Here is a 21,395-nt window from a genome sequence, read left to right as displayed (position 1 = left end):
GCACTGATTGTACACCTTCCTTTTCAATGATAATGGTAAGCTTCCACTCAGGAGCTGACAATGTCTGCCGTATGCGTTCAACCCATTTTTATTCTTCTATGAATTTCTTTCTCATGATAAGGGTTCCCTATGATTAATTGGCCTAGGTAAACGTACTCCTTCACATACTCTAGAGGCTGACTGGCGATCCGGGATTCTCTTTCCTTTGCCCGGCTATTCATCCTTATATTTGTCTTCTGCATATTAATCTTCAACCTCACTCTTACACTCTCTCTGTTAAGGCCCTCAATCATTTGTTCTAACTCGTCTGCATTGTTGCTGAATAGAACAATGTCATCGGCAAGGCGAAGGTTGCTGGGATATTCACCGTGGTTCCTTACTCCTAAGCCCTTCCCAGTTTAATAGCCTGAATAGTTCTTCCAAGCACGTGGTGAATAGCATTGGAGAGATTGTGTTTGCCTGTTTCTTTATAGGTATCTTAATGCTTTTCTTTAGTAGAATTAGGGTAGCTGTAGAATCTCTGTAGACACGTTCCAAGATATTTACTTAAGCGTCCTGTACTCCTTGATTACGCAATACATCTATGATTGTTGGTATCTCTGTTGAATCAAATGCCTTTTCGTAATGTATGAAAGCCATATAGACTGATTGTAGTCTGCGGACTTCTCAATTACCTGATTAATGACATGGGTGTAATCCATTTCAGAGCATCCCTTCCTGAAACCTGCCTGTTCCCTTGGTTGACTAAAGTGCAGTGTTCCCTTACTCTATTGGAGATTATCTTGGTGATTATTTTGCATAATACCGGATGTAAGCTAATGGGCCTATAATTTATCAATTCTTTAAAATCTCCCTTTTTGTGGATTAGTATAATGTTTGCATTCTTCCAGTTTTCTGGGATCCTTGCAGTCGATAGACACTTCGTATAAAGAGCCACCAGTTTTGCAAGCAGTATGTCTTTTCCATCTTTGATTAAATCCACTGTTATTCCGTCTTCTCCTGCCGCTCTTCCTCGTTTCGTGTCTTGCAAGGCCCTTCTGACTTCATCGCTAGTTATAGGAGTTTCTGTATCCTGTTCATTACTGTTTCTAATGGAGGTATCCTGACTCCTCTGGGTACTTTACAGGTCAGTATTGAATTCTTCCGCTTCTTTTACTATATCTTCGAGATTGCTGATGATATTACCCTGCCTATCTTTCAGTGCATACATCTTGATTTGTCCGATGCCAAGTTTCCTTCTCACTTATTTCAGGCTGCGTCCATCTTTTGCTGCTTCCTCAGTGTTTCTCACATTGTAGTTTCGAATATTCCTTATTTTCTTCTTGTTGATAAGTTTTGACAGTTCCGCGAATTCTACCTGATCTCTTGAGTTGGACACTTTCATTCTTTGTCGTTTCTTTATTAGGTCCTTTGTTACCTGGGAGAGCTTGCCTACTGGTTGTTTTGGTTTGGAGCCTTGCTTCCCACTGCAATTGCTGCCTCTGAAGCTAGCCTAGTTACTGTTTCGTTCATTAGCTCTATGTCATCATCATCTCTCTGTTCCAAGGCTGCATATTTGTTTGCAAGTACCAGCCTGAATATGTCTGCTTTTACCCTTACTGCCTCTAGGTTGACCTGTTTCCTCTTGACCAATTTTGCTCTTTCTCTCTTCAAATTGACGTGAATCCTAGCCCTCATTAGCCTATGATCACTGCACTTTACCCTACTTATCACTTCTACATCCTGCACTATGCTGATCAGCAGAAAGTATGAAGTCAATTTCTTTTCTTGTTTCACCACCAGGGCTTTTCCAGGTCCATTTTCTGTTGCTACGCTTCCTCAAAAAGGTGTTCATTATTGGAACCTTATTCCTTTCTGCAAATTATACCAGCATCTCTCCTCTAGTGTTTCTAGAACCGAATCCGTAGATGCCAATTGCTTGTTCACCAGCCTCCCTTTTCCCTACTTTTGCATTGAAGTGGCCCATTACTACAGTACACTCAGTTTGCACTTTTCTCTTCGCTAATTCAACATCTTCATAACACTGATCTACTTCCTCATCATCGTGACTGGATGTTGGAGCGTAGGCTTGTACTACCTTTAATCTATAGTTCTTATTAAGTTTGATTACGACTACAGCTACCCTCTCATTAATACTGTAGAATTCGTCAGTGTTGTCCGCTATGTCCTTATGGATCAGGAATCCTACCCCGTATTTCTTCTTATCTGAGAGATCTCGATATCAGAGGACATGTCCATTATTCAGCGATGTATAAGCCTCACCAGTTCTTCTAATCTCACTAAGGCCGATGATATCCCAAACAATCTCTGATAGTTCCTCAAAGAATCCTGCTAAGCCAGCCTCACTCGAGAGGTTTCGGGTGTTAAACGTTGCAAGGGTCGATTTCCATTGGCGGCCTGTCCGGACCAAGATATTCTCAGCACCCTCCGCTGCGTTACAGGCCTGACCGCCGCTTTGGCCAGATGCTCCGTAGCTGCTGGGGACTGAGGGCCATTGGGTAATTGAGTGATTCATTTGGGAGGGAGTGGCCGAATACTGCACCAGGAAGGCCAATTCCTACTCTAGTGAGGGAGTGTCTTGTTGAGGCTTAGTGGGCCTATCTGATTCGGTTGTACCTGGTTGTATTAGTGTAGCTCCACTCGCTCTCAGCATCTTTTTCTGGTGACAGGCGTCACTGCAAGCCTGGAGATGTGCACTGGAGGGGGCGGATTTCGAACTCAGCATCGTAAAATAAAAAAGAAATCCTAGAGGGATTCGAACTTCCGACTATGGCAACCGAGCATTCGACATAGCTCAGTCAGGTATCAACAATGTACCTATGTAATCATAATCCAAAATATTGACACGCGAAATGAAAACACCTGTAGAGCTGCGTTCGAATTTCGTATTAGGGAGTATCGTAATCGTCGGTGAATTTTTTTAGTAGTGTAGCTGGTTTTTGGGGCATGATATCTTGCCACCTACGTCAAAACAGTGAACAGTGAAATGCTTCGGTGGGGAAATTAAAAGTCTTAATGGGGAAAAGTAGTCGCGCTGATCTGGAAATCAGGCCAAGCCAATTAGAGAATCGCGCGATCCTAGTACCAGCTCGTGAACGGAGCAAATTCTTCTTCGCCAGTTGCAACGAAAATTGAGTGAGGTAATGTAGTATCAGGGGTTGTTTAAAAGACTCGAATAGTTTGACCTCCGATTGTTGTCTTTGTCGAGGACCTCGATTTGACTTTGTCTGTCCAGCTTCATTTACCTGTAGAATCGTTAACACAGTGTAGTCTGAATTAAGGGCGGCAACGGGAACTGATGAGATCCGGTCATGAAGCTGGCCGTCTTTCGATCCGTCTGGGACAGTTGACAATCAACGCCGCAGCAGAGAAACCGGGTCACAGTTTTCTTAGTGATGGCGCCTGGCGATGCTTTTGCCACAAAGTTCGGTGCCTTCTGCCGCGAACGCTTTTCCCCACTTCCCTTACACGTATACTGTAGTTATGTATCCCTGCGCGCGAACATAACAAGAGTACGACTAGAAAAGAGCTAGGTTATTTAAAGGTCTCACGTACGTAACTTTGATGTATCTTGTAAATGATGCTACTGTTATCTTTAGACATGTTTGGGTGCGATTTTGCGTTGGTATGTCTTGTTTTGTATTTTCATCACCGAATCTGGAATCCTCGTGCAAATCCTTAATTGTATCAAAGGCGCATTGCTTTCAATATTTTTTAAGGTTAACTCGCAAGCGATTACGCCATGCATAAATCTTGGATGTAAAGTGGTGTGCATGCGAGACGGTATTAAATGGGTCTTTAGCGCACTTTAGAACGCAGCTCTTAATGGCCCGTTCTTGCGGCGAGCGGCGGCGTACCCGATGCGAACGAGCACAACAGCGAAGGATGAAAGAGCGAACGCGGAGCGGCAGATGAAAGCCGCGAGTCGCGAACGGCGCGACCAATGAGAGCGGCCCCTTCAGTGACATGCGCGCGGGAAGCTGGTTGCAAGCGCACCCACCCGACCGTTTGATGCGCACTCATATCTAGTGTCAGCAGGACCGCTTGTTTCGTACTATCGTCTGCTGCGTCAGCTATCGCTGGCGCTTGTTTGGTTTGCTTGGGTTGGTCTCGTTCACGCTTGTTTCGATTGTAATGGTTTGCTATTGTTTTGTAATCTGATTGTATGGGCGACACAAATTGTGTAGTACTTTCTGGAAGCCAAGAGGCACCGACGAATACACTAGAACCTTCGACGAGTCACGTATAAAAACCGACGCGCGTGACAGGCAGATAAGATTTTCTGCGATTGCTGACTCTGCTACATGTCTCTCTCAAATTCTTTGCCCCAATATATCACGAAATGAAAACACGTATAGAGCTGCGCTCAAAATTCGCATTAGGCAGTATTGTAATCGTCGGTGAATTTTTTTTCAGCCATATATCGTGAAAATTTACACCAATTTGGTAGACTGTTGTCTCGTTACAGTAGCCGTGAAGTGCTTTTGAATACCGATAGCTGACATGACAATCCTGAATGCAGAATCAACATGCCAACATATGCCACACGATGTTGCACCTTCGTTTCTGAGTTCAGGAAAAGAAAATCTTATTTTACGACAAGGAACATGGGGAGGCGGTTACTTTCTCTGTTTACTCTCTGGGCAAAGTCTGCGTACGAGGAATTCCGCGATTAAGACGATTTTCTTCTCCACCTATATTACTTGAAACTGAGGAATGTAGTCCAATCTTAAACTTTCCAATGCACTCACCAATTGTATATATAAAAAAAGGATATTTAGCGCAAAAAAATGCAACACGGACTGATTCAATACGACATACGTTTAAAGGAACCATGTTTTCTTTCCTGCACTAAATTTTAATTTTTTTTTCATTGCAATATCAACACCTCCATGATACACCCTAATAAACACCATATTGAGTTTGTGTGCCTGGTTTACGAATACGTCAACTTTTTTTTTTTTTGCTCGGTTCGGCTAGGCTGTGATCCGCATATTCTTGCTCACGGTTGTACATACGCGTACCTCGCATGGCGATGCTGCCTTCGGTATCTAACACAAAAAATAGGTTTTTGACGTTCGTAAGATATCACTAAGCAATAAACGACTTGAAAAGCGAATATATGCTTGAGCTGAGATTAGGAATAAAACTTGACCGCATCTCACGTAGGCTGTCATTAGACGGGTTCACGACCGGCTGCGAGATTTCTGTGCAGCCACCTATGGAACGCACCTTCCTGCACGTGCCGCGAACGTTCGCAAAGCCAGGGATTCACAAAGCTACCCGTTCGTAAGACCTCTTTGTCACTGGCCAGCTGACAACGTCTCCAGCATCGGTATTGGTTTGAATTTGCTTTTACGACATATCAGAGCCTTTTGCGACTGCGGACCCAGTCGTCCTCCGACTACGTGGACCGTCCGCGCCACTGTGCCGTCAAAACGCCTTTTGCTCTCGGGGAAATGCCGGCCTTACTTGCTCCAAACAATCAGTCGTGTCATTGTTCTCTTATCCCAGCATCTATTGCCGAGGCCCCATGGGCCGCTTCCGCAGTCAGCAAGGCCGTCGCAGAAACTCGCGGGCCTTCATATCTTTCGGCGCATTTGAATAAATAAATAAACAAAGAAATAAAAACATGCCTCGAACAAGTGTGTTCCTTTTTTTCCCATATTTTCTAATATTACACATGCTCAGTATTTCATTCCTTCATAATTCCTAGTATTTTTGGTATAGTTGTTACTCGTGCTATAGGCTATCTACAACTACACTAGCGCACTCTTCTCCGTTTGGAAATCGCAATATTCGATTGGAACGCAGAGAATAAAAGGTGAGCTATTTCCTTTTTTTCTCTTTTCTTTAACGAATGCAGGGAGGCTTGCTGGTGAAAGAGACAGGCAAAAAGCTTCTAAAGATTCAGCAGGTTCTTCTGGCACGTGCGCGGCCATGCACGCGTCTTGTCCACCAGCGGGCGACCTCCTTACGCTTCGTCTCACAGGGCGCGGTGCTGTGCCCGGTTTCATTAGCGAGCCTATATACTGGCCATTGTAGCGATGCGCACTCGTCTCGTATTTAGGCCCGGTGATTATCGGATCAGAATATTTAACAAAAAATCCCATCGGATTGCTGTGTGCATGATAGAGCTGCAGCATCATGCCAGAGTTACTGACGTACGGATGAGTACCCGAAAGGTAACGGGAAAGAATTACTGGAATACTTTTTCGAACATTAAAAAAACCTCCATCGATAACTTTCAAATTACTTCACCTGGCACCCAATGTACTCAACGCTCCGCGTTATTCATTGTTCATAGGTGTTAATCAACTCTTGTAAGCTGATGACCCTCAGTTAGCGGCATAGCCGGGGCGTGGGGGGAAGCACATCGGACACGTGACCCTCTCTCCCTTACTCGCCCCGGTCAAGTAAACATTTTCTGGCTAGGCGACTTCCCTCAGTGATTCCTTCATTTTCTTATTTATCTCCTCCATGTCTTGAAAACCTTTAAGCTCTCGTTTAAGTCCTTGAGATAAAGAGCCGCACCGGACCAAGTAGGCGAATTAGAGAGGTCTAGGCAAGTCGGCTTTTGTCATCCTATCGGTGTGCCGCAAGTGCTATATATGCTCACTGCTGTGTGGGCCACAGCGCTGCGATTGCCATAGGTTCCGCAGATTGTGGAGTTTTCTTCGAACTGCATCACGCAACCGCTTGGGCACTCCCACATACAAAGTCTGACTGACTACCTGACGTTGTGGGGCTAATTAAATGAAACACGGTCCGTAATATAAAAAAAAATGGTTGTCCCAGTTTGAGAAGGTGACTAGATCATCCACGTTGTTCTTTGACGTCCACCATCGCAAAACGACGGAGCTAGGCCCAGAAGAAAGCAATGCTGCGAGCAAACAAAATTTCACGCAAGGATTCCACTTGGGCAATTGATGCGGGTGGTAGTAACGTGCAAGCGCCTAATCGCACGCGTCGGTATTAGTGACACTTTCACCTAAGTAAAAAAAAAAAAACTCATTACTTTTGGGTCCCCCATGATATGTTCCTTTTCTGTGGTTAGTAATACCCTGGTAAGGAGAACCTTCTGTATAACGAAAAACCGGCGATGATACAAGATAAGAATGTTGAAGCTCAATCTGGCAACGCTTGTGGGGAAGGTTAACTGCTGCGTATAATAATGTGCGCCTTCCTCGTTGGAATCGCGGACAGCCATACATGCGACACCTGCAGCTGTGACAGGACGCTCACACGCCTTTGTTTCGGCCCGCCCCACATTGTCGAGAAGCAAGTGTTGTGCGCAGTGCAGAAAGACTGGACAATCGCCCATTATCAGAACAAAAACAAATTATAGGGCCAATACTTCCAAGGGAACAGGTGGCATCGCTGAAGCTTCTGATGCCCACGGGCTTGCACATAATAGGCTTTTCTATACCTGCCGCCGTTTGTGCTGCTGACTTGCTTACGCGGTTTACTTCTTTTGTGCTTCTCTCTCTTTCTGTGTCTTTCCTCGCGTGCAGGGCAGCCGATCAGAACTAGCTCTGGCTAACTTCCCCTATTTCCGCACATACTCTCTCTTTGTCTCTCTCGTGCCCTGCAGTGAGCAAGTGCGCTCTTAGAAAGACAGCAGAAAAATAGTTACAAATATATGTCTTACCTGGCATGGCTTTAGCGTTTTTTTCGGTGAAGGAATCTTGTTCTCGCGCGCGAATATTATGAGAACTGTAGACTAGCCATCTATCTAGCTATGTGTTTTCTACTACTTGAAATCTGGTTTGTTGCTTAACTTGATATTGTTATTTCTTTTTGTTGCAGTTTCATAACTTTGACGTCGCTGTTTTAATTTCCTTCCTAGTTTTCTATTCCTATACTTCCTGTTGCTTTCCTGTACATCTTATGTTTATGCGTGTATCACAAGCGGTTATCTGCGCACAGTACCACCAAGAAACTTCCTACTGTACATTAAGCTGTATTTGCATGAAATAAACTGCACAGGGACACTACAGGTGGTAAGACCTTAGGGTCGATAATACTTCCCGGAACTTATCGCGAAAAGATGTAACTGGTGCTATTTACAGACCTCAACATGTCTTGACTAAGGTTGTAAAAAAAAGCTACGTGGTGGAAATTAATTCAAAGCAACTCGAGCACTACAGCGATTCATACCTATCCAGGGTACATGGATTTCGGAAGTATATATGTTTGCGTAAATCCTACAACATGTGGTAACCAATTATATGCCAAGCTTATTGCCCATAATGCCGTTGTGCTGTATTATTCCTGCGTCGCTGTCGGCACCCGTCGACGCCGAACTCGACGTCTCCGTCTCAACTCGGTGTCGCTCTCTGCCGGTGCTTGTCGCAAGAAGCGTCGACGCGTTTTTTGTGCCGCGGTTGCACGGCTGCACCTCGGCGTAGAGCGAAGGCATAAGAGCGATACGCGCGAAGCTATGCGTGCATTGATTTGAAGCGCTGCTGCTTGTCACGTGTGCCTCGCTTTTGCTGTGTACAGTGCGCACGACGCACCGGGGGCATGTCCGCCGCCAACTTGGGCTCGTCACGCAGGCGGTACTGCAGCATGTGTAGCGGCAGGCCGCGCTGCGGCTCCGTGTTCCTCTGGTTTTCTTTCTTTTTTTTTTTTTTGCCTGCTCGCGGTAGTAGCCCCCCCCCCCCCCCCTCCCCGCTGTTTAGGTTTCGCGCGCTCTGATAAAAGAAATTATCGTGTCTCTGTTAATCATGTTCTTGCAGATCCAAAGGCTGATATGGCTTGTACAGATTCAATTTTCCAATTACGGTGAGCCCGCTGAAATTAAAAGTTCAAAAGTTAATGCATCATCATCAGCCTATCTTATGTGCACCGCAGGATGAAGGCCTCTCCCTGCGATCTCCAATTACCCCTGTCCTGCTCCAACCGATTCCACCAAGCGCCTGAGAATTTCTTAATTTCATCACCCCACCTAGTCTTCTGCCGTCATCGACTGCGCTTCCCTTCACTTGGTGCCCATTCTGTAACCGTAATGGTCCACCGTTTATCTAACCTACGCATTACATGACCTGCCCAGCTACATTTCTGTCTCTTAATGTCAATTAGAATATCGGCTATCCCTGTTTGCTCTCTGGTCCACACCACTATCTTCTTGCCTCTTAACGTTACGCTTAACATTCTTCGATCCATCGCTCTTTGCTCGGTCCTTAACTTGTTTTCGAGCTTCTAGAACTGTCAGTCTCCAAGTTTCTGCCCCATATGTCAGCACCGGCAGAATGCATTGATTGTACACCTTTCTTTTTAGTGATAATGGTAAGCTTCCAGTCAGGACCTGACAATGTCTGCCGAATGCGCTCCAACCAATTTTTATTCTTCTGTAAATTTTTTTCTTATGATCAGGGACCCCTGTGAGTAATTGACCGAGGTTAACGTACTACTTCGCGAACTCTAGAGGCTGACTGGCGATACTGAATTCTTGTTCCCTATCCCGGCTATTGATCGTTATTTTGTCAGATGTATATTAATCCTCAACCCCACTCATCTACTCTATCTTTTAAGGTCCTCAATCATTTGTTGTAACTCGTCCCCAGTATTGCTGAACAGGACAATGTCATCTGCAAATCGAAGGTTCCTAAGCTCCTAAGCCTTCCCAGTTTAATAGCTTGATTACTTCTTCCAAGCACGCAGTGAATAGCATTGTAGAGATTGCGTCTCCTTGTATGACCCCTTTCTTCATAGGTATCTTCCTACTTATGGAAAATTAAGGTAGCCTTGGAATCTCTGTAGACACTTTCCAAGATATTTACTTAAGCGTCTGTACTCCTTGATTACGTAGTGCTTATGTGACTGTTGGTATCTCTACTGGATCGAATGCCTTTACGTAATGTATGAAAGCCATATAGAGAGGCTGATTGTACTCTGCGGACTTTTCAATTACCTAATTGATGACGATGTTCTCCATTGTAGAGTATCCCTTCCTGAAACCTGCCTGTTCCCTTAGTTGACTAAAGTCCAAGGTTGCCCTTACTCTATTGGAGATTATATTGGTGAATATTTTGTATAATACTGGATGTAAGCTAATGGGCCTTCATTTTTTCAATTCTTTAACATCTCGCTTTTGTGGATTATTATGTTGGCATTCTTCCAGTTTTCTGGGACCCTTGCAATCGATAGACACTTCGTATAAAGAGCCACCAGTTTTCCAAGCAGTGTGTCTTCTCAATCTTTGATTAAATCGACTGTTATTCCATCTTCTCCTGCCGCTCTTCCTCATTCCATATCTTACAAGGCCCTTTTGACTTCATCGCTAGTTATAGGAGGAGTTTCTCTATCCTGCTCATTACTGTTTCTAATGGAGGTATCCTGACTCCTCTGGGTACTTTACAGGTAAGTATTGAATTCTTCCGCTTCTTTTACTATATCTTCCAGATTGCTGATGATATTACCCTGCCTATCTTTCAGTGCCTACATCTTGGTTTGTCCGATGCCAAGTTTCCTTCTCACTTATTTCAGGCTGCATTCATTTTTTACTGCTTCCTCAGTGTTTCTCACATTATAGTTTCGAATATTCCTTATTTTCTTCTTGTTGATAACTTTTGACAGTTCCGCGAATTCTACCTGATCTCTTGAGTTAGACACTTTCATTCTTTGTTGTTTCTTTATTAGGTCCTTTGTTGCTTACGTGGGAAAGCTTGCCTACTGGTTGCCTTTGTGCCTTGCCTCCCACTTCCTTTGCTGCCTCTGAAGCCAGCCTATTTACGGTTTCCTTCATTACCTCTATGTCATCTTCATCTCTCTGTTCTAAGGCTGCATCTGTGTTTGCAAGTACCCGCCTGAATTCGTCTGCTTTTACCCTTACTGCCTCTTGGTTGACCTGATTCTTCTTGACCAATTTTACTCTTTCTCTCTTCAAATTGAGGTGAATACTAGCCCTCATTAGCCTATGATCACTGCACTTTACCCTAGCTATCACTGCTACATCCTGCACTATGCTATGATCAGGAGAAAGTATGAAGTCAATTTCATTTCTTGTTTCACCATTAGGGCTTTTCCAGGTCCACTTTTTGTGTCCACGCTTCCTGAAAAAGGTTTCATTATTCGAAGCTTATTCCTTTCTGCGAATTTCACCAACATCTCAACTCTAGCATTCCTAGAGTCGACTCCGTAGTTGCCAATTACTTGTTCACCAGCCTGCGTCTTCCCTATTTTTGCATTGAAGTCTCCCATTACTACAGTATACAGAGTTTGCGCTTTTCTCATCGCTGATTCAGCATCTCCATAAAACTGATCTACTTCCTCATCATCGTGACTGGATGTTGGAGCGTACGCTTGTACTACCTTTAATCTATACCTCTTATTAACTTCGATTACGACTACAGCTACGCTCTCATTATTACTGTAGAATTCGTGAATGTTGTCCGCTATGTCCTTGTGGATTAGGAATCCTACCCCGTATTGCTTCTTATCTGGGAGACCTCTACAGCAGAGGACATGTGTGTTATTCAGGGATGTATAAGCCTCGCCATGCAGTTCTTGTAATCTCAATAAGGCCAATGATATCCCAAACAATGCGTGATAGTTCGTCAAAGAGTCCAGCTAGGCTAGCTTCACTCGAGAGGGTTCGGGTGTTAAACGTTGCAAGGGTCAGTTTTCATTGGCGGCCTATCCAAGTCCAGAGATTTTTAGCACCGTCTGCTGCGTTACAGGTCTGACCGCAGCCTCGGTCAGGTGATCCGCAGCTGCTGGGAACTGAGGGCCATTGGTTAATCGAATGAGATGTTAGGAGGGAGTGGCCGAATACGGCACCAGGGAGGCCAATTCCTGTTCTGGTGAGGGAGTGTCTTGTTGAAGCTCTGTGGGTTTTCCCAATTTGGTTGTACCTAGGTTAGTATAGCCTCACTTGCTCTCGGTGTTTTAGCCGGTGTCAGGCGTGATGGGGTGTGAGGAGGGTGCACTGGCAGATACCTTCGCTCAAAGGGCAAATCCTCAAAGTGGCTCAGAACAACATGGTTCTGAGCCGCGCGTAAAATAGGCGACCTTAGAAGCGGCCTTGCTTTAAGTTTGGAAAGCGCTTATGCGATACCTCCTTTAAGCTACAGCGAATGCGTCTGCGATCAGTTAGACATTGTTTGTACACTTCTCGCGGGAGAGCTATGCGTCCATTTTGCCGCCGCACTTGCGATACTTGCAATTTAGCTGTTGCGAATACAGGCTTGTTATCTACAGGAGCACTACGGAAACACGCGAAAACGAATATAAGTGCAAATGAAGAAATAAATGAACACGAACTACGACCTTTTCTGACGTGATGAAAAGCTTTATGTGAATTTTACAACTCATGTCGCAGCGTTATTTTTTTCCTTATAATTGTTTGCATCATACTGCAAGCCTTCTCATCATTTTTCTCTCTTCCTTTTGCGCGCCTATTTTTTGGGGGTGAGGCGGGAGGGGGGCTTTCACTAGAAAGTCAGCGCATGCGGTCGCCCCCCCCCCCCCCCCCCGCCCCTGCGGTTGAATGGCTGCATCTCACCGTGCAGTTCAGGCATAAGAGCGATACGCGGAAAGCTGTGCGCAGATTGATTTCAGCTTTGCAGCGCTGCTTTCCTTGTGTAAAAGACGATCCGACATCTCGGTGATGCCTCTCTAGGACAACTTACCAAGTATATAAACGAATGCTCGCAATCCGGTACAATACCACTACAATGGGAAACGACTGAGATAATTTTAATACCTAAACCAGGCAAGCGGCTACAGTTGGAGAAGCTGAGACCCATGTCACTCACGTCCAGTGTGGGCAAACTCATGGAACACGTTGTCCTAACGAGACTGACCAACTATCTCGAAGATAACGACGCTCTCCCCCTACAATGTTGGACTTTCGGAGACATTTGTCCATACAGGTTTCAATGCTCTAACTTAAGCATCAAATAATAGATAACACAAGTCGGAACACCAAAGCTATCCTAGGATTGGACCTAAAGAAAGCTTTTAAAAGTGTTACCCACGAAACAATACAAAACAGAATGAATGAGCTAGGCCTAGGCCAGCGAGTATACAGCTATATACGAAACTTCCTTACTAACAGGAAGGCACACATTAAGATAGGAGACCTTAACTCCGAAGAGCTACAGGTCAGAAGCGCATGTATGGCCCAAGGTTCAGTAATATCACCGATACTGATTAACCTGGCTCTTACCGGATTACCAGCAAAGCTACAGGAAATCGATGGCCTCGATCATACCATCTACGCTGACGATATTACCCTACGGGTGACCGATGGCAACGATAGACAAGTTGAAAACACATTAAAACGTGCAATAGAAGCAGTCGAACAATACCTATAGCAGGAACCGGACTGGCGTGTTTGGTAGAGAAATCTGAGCTCTTCATTTATGTACCATCGCAACGTGGCCGAAAACCACGCTATTACAAGGAACGAAACAATCCGCAAATTCACCTAACTACGGCAGATGGTAGGCCCATACCCAAGGTTGACAAAATCAGAGTATTGGGTCTCATCATTGAAAGTAACGGCTACAATGGAGAGACCATACGCAAATTAGACAATATAACATCTCAAATCATGCGGCTACTTAAACGAATAGCCAACAAACACAGTGGAATGAAAGAAAGCAGTCTGCTTAAACTAGTCCAAGCGTTCGTAATAAGTATAGTAGTATACGTGGCATCGTACCTACGATGGTACTCGTCAGAAAAATACAAATTAGACTGCTTAATCGGAAAAACCTACAAGCAAGCAATCGGACTCTCCATCACCACCAGCAACGATATACTACTGCAGCTAGGTCTCCACAATACACTGGATGAGCAAATCGTGGCACAACGCATAGCACAATACGAACGCCTGTCCAAAACTAAATCAGGTAGGCAAATATTGGATCGCCTAGGTATAAGGTATCATACCCAACATGGGGTCAAAGTAGATATGGCCAGACACATTAGATACATGATGACCATCCCTCCAATACCCAAGAATATGCATCCTACCCACCATCAGGGTAGACGGAAAAGTAGAGCACGCAATATACAGAAGAAACTCGGTAACAGCAAGGACACCACATTTGTAGACGCAGCTAGATACAGACACAAGCACGCCTGCATAGCAGTGGTGATAAATTACGATGGAAAATGCACGACGAGCGCTACAGTTAACACGATACACGCAGAAACCGCAGAGGAAATAGCTGTCGCGCTAGCCATAGCACAAACACAAGCGGGCATAATCCTCCGTGATTCCCAAACGGCCATACGAAACTTCGCCAACGGTCGAATCTCCCCAGAGGCATTACGACTCCGAAAATTAGCTAACAACCACGACAAAAGTGTCGGTCTCATCTGGACACCCGCTCACACAGTACCAGACGGTAGCAATGAGGCGGGGCACCGCATGGCTCGACAGCTTACAGAGCGAGCCTCGGTTAGCCCCGCCTCACCGGCTACCGATGAGTGGGAGTGGGGAGATCGAATGACCAGGTATCACGAAATTACACAACACCACAGATTGCAAAGGCGTACATTCCCGCCGCCGCACTCAAAATTAAGCAAAAAATCAGTCTGTCGAATGGCGGCAGTTACAGACCAGATCATATCCGACTCCAGCCATTATGCACCGAATACACCCAGATATATACACGACTGACAAGTGCAGACATTGCAGCCACCCTGGAGCATCATATCCTATGGTAATGTCTGGCTATAATACAGGATAACAGTGATGCAGCCTTAAACAGCGACAGCCTCCGCGCACGCTGGGAGTCTGCGTTGCTCAGCTCGGACCTGCAGCACCAACTCTGGGCCGTCCAGCGATCCGAGGAAGCCACCAAAGGCCAACAACCATTGGCCAAAACATAGGCGGGGTCCAGGTCCACCCCACCAAATCGCACGACACTGAATAAAGTCATTTGAATAAATGAAGGTGTGCGTAAATTTTTTTACGGACACGTGTGTCTCGCTTTTGCTCTGTACAGTGCCCACGTTAATTAATACAGTGTTACTCAGCGAATAATTACCACGTGTCATCCATCACCACGTGGTCGCCACCGCTGACGGCATGTCCCTCAAGGGACCATCCTCTTATTTCAAAACGACTATTTTTAAATATTACTGAAGGCTTTCGTAGAAACACTCTGCATACGATGCATAGTGCCAGAAAGCGCACCTCTGTTCTGCATAATCAAGGAATAGATCACGACATCACAGCTGTACACGTAGTATGACTCAGAGATATGAATCTTTCTACCTCCAATTGCAGCAGCGCATGATGTTCAACGGCTTCTTCGATTTTCGTAGCTTTCCTATGTTTGGACCTGCAGCGGTGGCTTAGCGGCTATGGCGTTGCGCTGCTAAGTACGAGGTCGTGGGATCAAATCCCGGCCGCTGCGACCGCATTTCGATGGGGGCGAAATGAAAAAAAAACGCCCGTGTCCCATGAATGGGGGGAAAAGATCCCTTGGTGGCCAAATTAATCTGGAGTCCCCCACTACGGTGTGCCTCATAATTAAATCGTGGTTTTGGCACATGAAACCCCGCAATTCATTCATTTATTCATTCATTCCAGTGTTTGGGCTACACCACTCTTGATACGTTCGGTATGCCTCATTTAGTATGGGCCACGGGTATGTGTGTGTGTATTGATATGTGCTACAGTGACGCAAGAGTATAGAATCCTTAGATTTATTTACACATCTGCTGTGCCTTTGTGTCCATTTAGGTCTCATCTCGTGTCTCTTCCTCCCACAGGCATCACACATCGGCTGTGTCCTCGTGACTCACTGTGTCGACGTCTCACTGTGCATGTATCGGCCTGATTTGGTGTTCGCATTTGGGCAGAGTCTGTTAACGCTATAGTGCATAAATATTGCATGAAATTAGATGTTGCATAAGACAAGAACACAACTGTACACATCGCATTAGCTGTATAATACTTAATCAGCCGCTTCACTAAATGATCACTTCACGTAGATTCTAACATGGCATTGTTCTATCTGTCCGTCCGTCTGTCGTCTGTACGCCGAAAACTCCTCCGGCGCAACCCCATGCGAATGCACGAAACAAAAAAGCGAAAAAGAGGCACGCAATTGGCTGTGCCAGTAGTGACATCGTTGCTCTCCGTTGCAGCCGAGCGGGCGCGCAGCAGTTTCTCTCCGGCTACATAAATGGGTAGGCCACGCGTCATACATACTCCTGAAGAGCAGGCAGCTTTCGATCAGCAAGGCCGCGAGCAGAACTGGGAACCAGCTAGCTCGTCTACGCCGTCCGAATGCTGGAGCCCGGGCACAAGAACAGGCTCGTGCAGGCGAGCGCAAGCAGCAACTGCGTACCGAGGATCCGGCCGCTTACCAAGCCGTCGTTTAATGAACCGTCGGGATTAACCCAGTGATAAACATCGGGGCCGCAGGTGTCAGCCTCGTTGGTTAACCATCTGTACGGAGTGCTTGGGCGGTGATTTCTTTTGTTTTATTTCTTTCATTTCGTTCTGCCTAACTCAGAAGGAGCCTGTTCGAGGGCGCTGCTTTATGATGCGGGTGGGAGCGCAGTGACGTGGTATTCGCAATATTTCGCAGGGTTCATTTATCAGTACTCACGTACCGTACTCACGTACCGTACTCACGTACCGTACTCACGTACGGGGCAGAAACCTGGAGGCTTACGAAAAGGGTTTTACTTAAATTGAGAACGACGCAAGGAGCTATGGAAAGAATGATAGGTGTAACGTTAAGGGATAAGAAAAGAGCAGATTGGATGAGGGAACAAACGCGAGTTAATGACATCTTAGTTGAAATCAAGAAAAATAAATGCGCATGGGCAGGACATGTAATGAGGAAGGAAGATAACCGATGGTTATTAAGGGTTACGGACTGGATTCCAAGGGAAAAGAAGCGTAGCAGGGGGCGGCAGAAAGTAAGGTGGGCAGATGAGATTAAGAAGTTTGCAGGGACAACATGGCCACAAATTAGTACATGACCGGGGTAGTTGGAGAAGTATGGGAGAGGCCTTTGCCCTGCAGTGGGCGTAACCAGGCTGATGATGATGATGATTTATCAGTCGGGAAATATAGTACGCAATCAGCACGTCACTTAAAAAACCGCAGTTAGGTGTCCCTTGGCTGTGCCTACAAATGTCTCATTGACACTTTGATAGTTATGATAGTATGTCTGGGATTAGATAATCACAATTACCTAATAAATCTGAGTAACGAAAAAGCTACTGGCACTAACTCCACTGTACTGCAGTATGCAGTAGGTTTTCTTCGAGTAACGCATTACTTTTTTTAAATCTTGGTGCATGACAGTTAATCGGAACACCCTGTATATGTTTATCACCTCTGCATGCATGTGACGATGTTTCCATCCCTAATAAATGTTATGAATTATTAGAAGTGTTTTTTAATGAGTCGTTAGCTTTGCTTACAGGAAATAGAAGCGAGGCTGTGACGCGTACATATCATTCACGTGCATATCACACGCCGTTGATAAAGACCCTACCGAAGGTGTCACTAAAGCTTAAAGTTTTTTTTTTTTTTCAGGGTCAAAAAAGCACGGAAACCATCTTGAAGCGAGGTGAACATGCAGCAACATATTCATTGTCCAGACATAAGCTAACCACACTTTTAGAAATAATTGTTGATTGGCTACCACCTTCTCTTTCAAAATGTAATAAACTTTATGCTACGTATATATTTATATATATATTGTATATGTGCATGGTGTTTACAGTGGAAGCTTAAAAGAATGTTGAATTGAGAAAATAAGGATGAGGCAGCCGCAGCTAGTGCTTCTAATGCGCATGTGCAACTATTGTCAGGATTTGCAGAGATAAAGCAAAGTATGGATTAAAATCGTGCACGCCCGCGCCAACAATGATGCAGTAAGCTATTAGCTAAAATAAAATTTTATGTTAAAAGGTCGAGGCAAGTCAAACGAAACATCAAATGATGTGGCTGACGAAACTCTGGCAATGACGCGTTAGGTGTATGTGCGTGTGGGACAAGGAGGCGGAGCCCCCCACCCCCCATCCCCCCCCCCCTCAGTCGGCGCCTATGCGTGGAGTGATAAATTCTCGTGACCGAACTTCTTGCGTAGCTTCTACAGTGTGGCACTTGAAGCGGAGTTTAGAAATCCGCAGACGCGTATGAGCGAGGGCAACGCGCGATTCCCTAGAACTTTCTGGGAGCAGAGCGGGACCGCACTCGAGCGGTCGCTCGCACAATCACAAGTGCGATTTCGAACAAGGGTGTCCAGCCTTTGATTCAAAGCAGCTTGTCGAGAGGCCCATTCGCATCATGGGGGCGCAAAGCTTTCAACCCTGTAATGCCCAGTGTATCATATATGCTACGCTGCTTCGATACCTCGGAATTTTCATTTTAGCACGCTACTGTACACACAGCCAGCAGTAGCGCTCTTTATACTGTATATATACACAGGAGATACTGTTCAGCTGTGAGTACATCAGGAAACTTATTACGAATTAATAAATCAATCTGCCAGTTAACTTGTACTTGCAATAATATTTCATTGCTGTAATATTTTTTGTATAGACTTGTAGCCATGGCCAGAAATAGAGGTCGACAAGGTGCTCTAAATGCCCTTGACGTGGAACAGTGTTCGGGCATTGCAGGCTGATTTCGGACTGAAGTGACGTGCGACGACTATCGGAACACGAGTTCTGCGCGCTTCTCGAAGAAGGCCAGACGCGTTCCAGAAACTGTGCCGATTATAGAACGCTGCCCGCTGTAGCAACCACCCTGACGCTGCAGGTACCGCTACTACGTGATCCACAAGCTTCGGCAGCTGAAGTTCCTCGACTCCCGCGCCGTGGCTAGCGCCGAGCGGACCGAGGCGCGGCGCGTGGGCGCCTTCATGCGGGTCGCCCGACCGCCGCTGCACGTCGGGGGATCGGCGCCCTGGGCCGACGGCGGCTCGGACTCGGAAGCCGACGCCTACCGGTACACGCCGCTGCCGCTGGTGCCCACGCACGGCATTGGCCGCCAGCGCAAGACCGTCTACGGGATGCTCAAGTACAAGTACACCGGCAAGCACTCCGAAGGGAACCGTTTCATCCGCAATGACGAGCTCTGAACTGCGCCCTCGTACGCTCGATGTACGATGCCCTGTGCACCCACGGGTCACGTCGCCGGCAGCGCAGCCTTTGTATGCGCAGCTGCGTGCGCTATAGCCGCATAACATTCTGGATATAGTGGAGCGTTATTGAGCCACGTATCTTGATGGCACAGCTAATGGGCGCAAAAAAAAAAGAAAGATGACACGATGCATGAACAAGCATAAACGAGAAGGTAACCTGTGTCGTGTGCTCTTCGTGTTCCAAGTTGCGTTGTGTGTACTGTCTGCTGCCATTACCGTCGCTGTGTATTTTCCACCTGTTCTGTGTAAGTGTTACTATATAGGCATATCGATGAAGAGAACCTATATGTCGGTTAGGTGCACCTACCGGCGATATTGTACAATCGTGTGTAAGAACTAGGCGTGTGGTATGGTCTGCTGCCACGAGGAAATGCCTGGAATTCGACACGCGGTGAACATTGGACGTGCGCCGTGAATTCTCAAATAGTACACGCGATATCATTTGGACTCGTTTGTGGCTTCCTTCGCATACCATGTCAGCAGAGCTGTTGACTATTGCGACACCGATCGTACCAAATTTGCTACATCAAATTCGAAAGCACATATTAGCAACATGCGTATAGGGTGTTTTCAGTGATGACTCAAAGATGACTGTACTGTGGACTTTAGAATGTGGACCAGCTGCGATTCCTTGTACAGGGTGTGACAAGCAGGGCGAAAAAAGAAATGGAAGAAAGCTTATCATTCCAGCATAACACCCAAGCTGCCCCACGTGCTCTTGTCGAATTGTGATTGGTTTTTCTAGCAACAAGAAAAGGTTCGTGACCATCTTCTTTTGTATATGTGCAGATACTCTACACTTGCACGTTATTTTGTAACGACGATGCTTCTTCGGCTCAATTAAGAATTCTTACGTGTTCATTACTGGTGGATACGACTGTTGTGCAGTGCAAAATGTCTAAAATGTCTTGCCACGACAAATATTGAGTGATTGCAGAAGCAAAAAAAAGCGTTTTTCTTTGCTTTTTTTTAAAATCCACGCTCTATCATCTCATCCTTCTTCACCCTTGGTGATTGTGTTTTTCAAGCTGTTCTGTCAGCGTGCATTGTGTCAGCGGCATTGTTATCGTCCCTATGGTGAGTACCCCATAGCCTGCACGGCTGAATCAATCTCGGAGCCGTTTTGGTGGCATGCCGCTCCCCGTCAGTGAAGGCAAAAAGGAACGGCCGGTTTACTCACACGGGCCAACGCCGTGAGGAATTACCACCTACTAAGCGTCGCTGATCACAGCCGCAATGATTCCAGCTGAGAGCGTTTGCTTGCCGCTGAAGCGAAAACGCACGCAAATGCGGCCATTGTGGCCGCAATCTTGTAGCGATTGCTACCGCTCGATTCTACGCCACTCTTATGATCCACCGTTCACGGCCGCCTGATCACTATGGGGTCTTTTCGATTATCCGTGCCTGACAGTCCCGGACTGTCCGAGACGCTGCATACACAACGCTCATTGGCTGAAAGCACCGCCTTGGACAGTCCGTGACTGTCAGGCATGCATAATCGAAGACGCCCAATTGATAACGCGGGTGGAGCGTCGCTCTGACCCCTCATGACCACTGATGACGGGAGAAACCGCAAACCATGGAGGAAAGGAACAAAATTGAAGGGCAATTTGTAAATTACGAAGTGTGTTCGCCTGACTATGCCATATCTTCTTTTGCTTTTTTTTTTTTGTGCATGACACTCCCAGTGGAATGGGCACAGGTTTTCGCCGAACACTTGGAATTTGCAAAGTGTCCTTCAATTTTTTTTTACAAAGATTGACAAAGTGTGTAATTTGAAGTAAACGATGGACTGTTTATTCATGAATTTTTTTGTGTCTTTGCTTTAATTTCCCATGAATTCGTTATGCTTGGCTGGATCGACGTCTAGATAGCTGCCTTGTGATCACTGAAATGTGCTGATATGTACTCGAGACCTTTGGCGGTTGGATATGTCTGGAAGACAAGATAAAGACAGCTGCCATGCTGCGTGGTGGCTGTTGTCATCGGTGTGACCAACTGTAACGCTAGTTAACTTTGTAGACCGCTGAAAAATGCATGCCTGTTCTTAGCGTCTTGGTGTAAATCCGCGACAACGTTCCAGCGCACAGACGGACGGTCGGACGCCGCGAGTATGAGCCATGCTTTCGCCTCAATCGCTTCCGTACCGCTTCCCTGGCCTTGGTGCCCCGTGACATGTTAGCCCGCCGCATGTACATTCGTACATTCTTCTGGCGTTTGGTATCGGGGGAAACCACATTCTTGGGGCGCTTCTCT

The 21,395-nt window shown here is 46.0% G+C and overlaps 1 protein-coding gene across 1 annotated transcript in view; it reads left to right on the top strand.

Moving 5' to 3' along the window:
* The window catches only part of LOC142590656 (leucine-rich melanocyte differentiation-associated protein-like), a 79,699-nt gene extending 59,566 nt beyond the window's left edge, over positions 1-20,133 (top strand). The window contains exon 3 of the mRNA XM_075703036.1: positions 18,755-20,133. Within this exon, the coding sequence (XP_075559151.1) occupies positions 18,755-19,076 (322 nt within the window). The 3' untranslated portion in view covers positions 19,077-20,133. The remainder of the gene's footprint in view (positions 1-18,754) is intronic.
* Positions 20,134-21,395: the final 1,262 nt, after the last annotated feature.

The sequence above is a fragment of the Dermacentor variabilis genome, chromosome 8 (assembly GCF_050947875.1).
Source record: "Dermacentor variabilis isolate Ectoservices chromosome 8, ASM5094787v1, whole genome shotgun sequence".
NCBI lineage: Eukaryota > Metazoa > Arthropoda > Arachnida > Ixodida > Ixodidae > Dermacentor > Dermacentor variabilis.
The sequence above is the reverse complement of the archived record's forward strand: the minus strand, read 5'-3'. Positions and strand labels throughout refer to the sequence as shown.